This window comes from Oncorhynchus keta, chromosome 3 (assembly GCF_023373465.1).
Source record: "Oncorhynchus keta strain PuntledgeMale-10-30-2019 chromosome 3, Oket_V2, whole genome shotgun sequence".
Classification (NCBI taxonomy): domain Eukaryota; kingdom Metazoa; phylum Chordata; class Actinopteri; order Salmoniformes; family Salmonidae; genus Oncorhynchus; species Oncorhynchus keta.
The window spans coordinates 19,854,652-19,857,151 of NC_068423.1; the positions used below are offsets into that span (position 1 = coordinate 19,854,652).

General features: G+C 48.5%; 1 protein-coding gene across 2 annotated transcripts in view; it reads left to right on the plus strand.

Moving 5' to 3' along the window:
* Nucleotides 1–2,500, plus strand: part of LOC127914674 (melanopsin-A-like) — a 39,554-nt gene that overhangs the window by 31,853 nt on the left and 5,201 nt on the right. For both annotated transcript variants that reach the window (XM_052492578.1, XM_052492577.1), the window contains 2 exons: nt 329–487; nt 826–933. In XM_052492578.1, coding sequence (XP_052348538.1) covers nt 329–487; nt 826–933 — 267 coding nt within the window. The remainder of the gene's footprint in view (nt 1–328; nt 488–825; nt 934–2,500) is intronic.

Consider the following 2,500-nt stretch of genomic DNA (forward strand, 5'->3'; position numbering starts at 1 on the left):
ATGGGGGTGTGAGCATGTGGGTCTGGGCAGATGAGATGTTGTCGTTGTTCGTGTGCATCTGTAAGTTGTTGTTTGCGTAGACGCCGAATACTGACGTGTATCACGGGTGAGTGAGTGTTATCGATGTTGATGTTGATGCTCTTATACGTTATTGAGCCATACTTTCTGCTGATTATTCACTGATGACCACTGTCAGTAATGGTCATATGTAAATGTGTATGTGTGTGTGTGTGTGTGTGTGTGTGTGTGTGTGTGTGTGTGTGTGTGTGTGTGTGTGTGTGTGTGTGTGTGTGTGTGTGTGTGTGTGTGTGTGGCCGTGTGTGTTGAGGGCCGTGTGTAAGATAAACGAGGGCACCAGGGACTCAGTGAAGAGCATGCATAAGATGAGGACTGAGTGGAAGACGGCCAAGATCGCTCTCATCGTCATCCTGCTCTACGTCATCTCCTGGGCTCCGTACTCCTGTGTCGCGCTTACCGCCTTCGCAGGGTAGGATGGTGTGTGTGTGTGTGTGTGTGTGTGTGTGTGTGTGTGTGTGTGTGTGTGTGTGTGTGTGTGTGTGTGTGTGTGTGTGTGTGTGTGTGTGTGTGTGTGTGTGTGTGTGTGTGTGTGTGTGTGTGTGTGTGTGTGTGTGTGTGTGTGTGTGTGTGTGTGTGTGTGTGTGTCAGATCATGGTACCCCCTCTCTCAACTGCATGGCCCCAGCTGAAGGAGAGTGTGTAAGGAAATTTGCTGTTCTGAGTCATTTCTCTCTCTCTCTCTCTCTCTCTCTCTCTCTCTCTCTCTCTCTCTCTCTCTCTCTCTCTCTCTCTCTCTCTCTCTCTTCAGGTATGCTGACATGCTAACTCCGTATATGAACTCTGTTCCTGCTGCCATCGCTAAAGCCTCTGCCATCCACAACCCTATAATATACGCTATAACACACCCCAAATACAGGTACACACATCACCATCACACACCCCAAATACAGGTACACACATCACCATCACACACCCCAACTACAGGTACACACATCACCATCACACACCCCAACTCCAGGTACACACATCACCATCACACACCCCAACTCCAGGTACACACATCACCATCACACACCCCAACTCCAGGTACACACATCACCATCACACACCCCAAATACAGGTACACACATCACCATCACACACCCCAACTACAGGTACACACATCACCATCACACACCCCAACTCCAGGTACACACATCACCATCACACACCCCAACTACAGGTACACACATCACCATCACACACCCCAACTACAGGTACACACATCACCATCACACACCCCAACTACAGGTACACACATCACCATACACACATCACCATCACACACCCCAACTCCAGGTACACACATCACCATCACACACCCCAACTACAGGTACAGGTACACACATCACCATCACACACCCCAACTCCAGGTCACACACAACATCACCATCACACACCCCAACTACAGGTCACACACCACCCCAACTCCAGGTACAGGTACACACATCACCATCACACACCCACACATCACCATCACACACCCCAACTCCAGGTACACACATCACCATCACACAACCCAACTCCAGGTACACACATCACCATCACACACCCCAACTACAGGTACACACATCACCATCACACACCCCAACTCCAGGTACATCACCATCACCCCATCACACACCCCAACTCCAGGTACACACATCACCATCACACACCCCAAACTCCAGGTCACCACACACATCAACATCACACACCCCAACTCCAGGTACACACATCACCATCACACACCCCAACTCACACACCCCAACCAGGTACACACATCATCACCCCAACTCCAGGTAACACATCACCATCACACCCCAACTCCAGGTACACACATCACCATCACACACCCCAACTCCAGGTACACACATCATCTTTAAACACATCACCATCACACACCCCAACTACAGGTACACACATCACCATCACACACCCCAACTACAGGTACACACATCACCATCACACACCCCAACTCCAGGTACACACATCATCTTTAAACACATCACCATCACACACCCCAACTACAGGTACACACATCATCTTTAAACACATCTGCTGTATAGGTGGATGACTACTATCAATGGGCTGAGCTAGATTAAAAACAGGTTCAATAAGCAGCTGCCTTAGCATCTGTCTGACCCATGGTCCTTCTCTGTGTAACCGTAGTGACCTTATGTGTGTGTCAGTAATGACTCAGTGAGTCCGAGGCGACCTCTAACATTTAGAAATGACACAGCCCCCATGTGGTTTGTTGACTGTGCTTGTAACCCTTACAGTTGAAATCCACAGTTGACACAATAACAAAAAGTGATTTCTCCACCACTGGTTCGGTAAACATCCGAGGGATGGGACAGGAGAAGTGTTCATAGATAGAGTTATGGATGAAAAGACTGACCGTCTATGATATCAACATTATAGTTTTAAACATGTTTTGAGGAAATACAGTGTTTGTTTACATT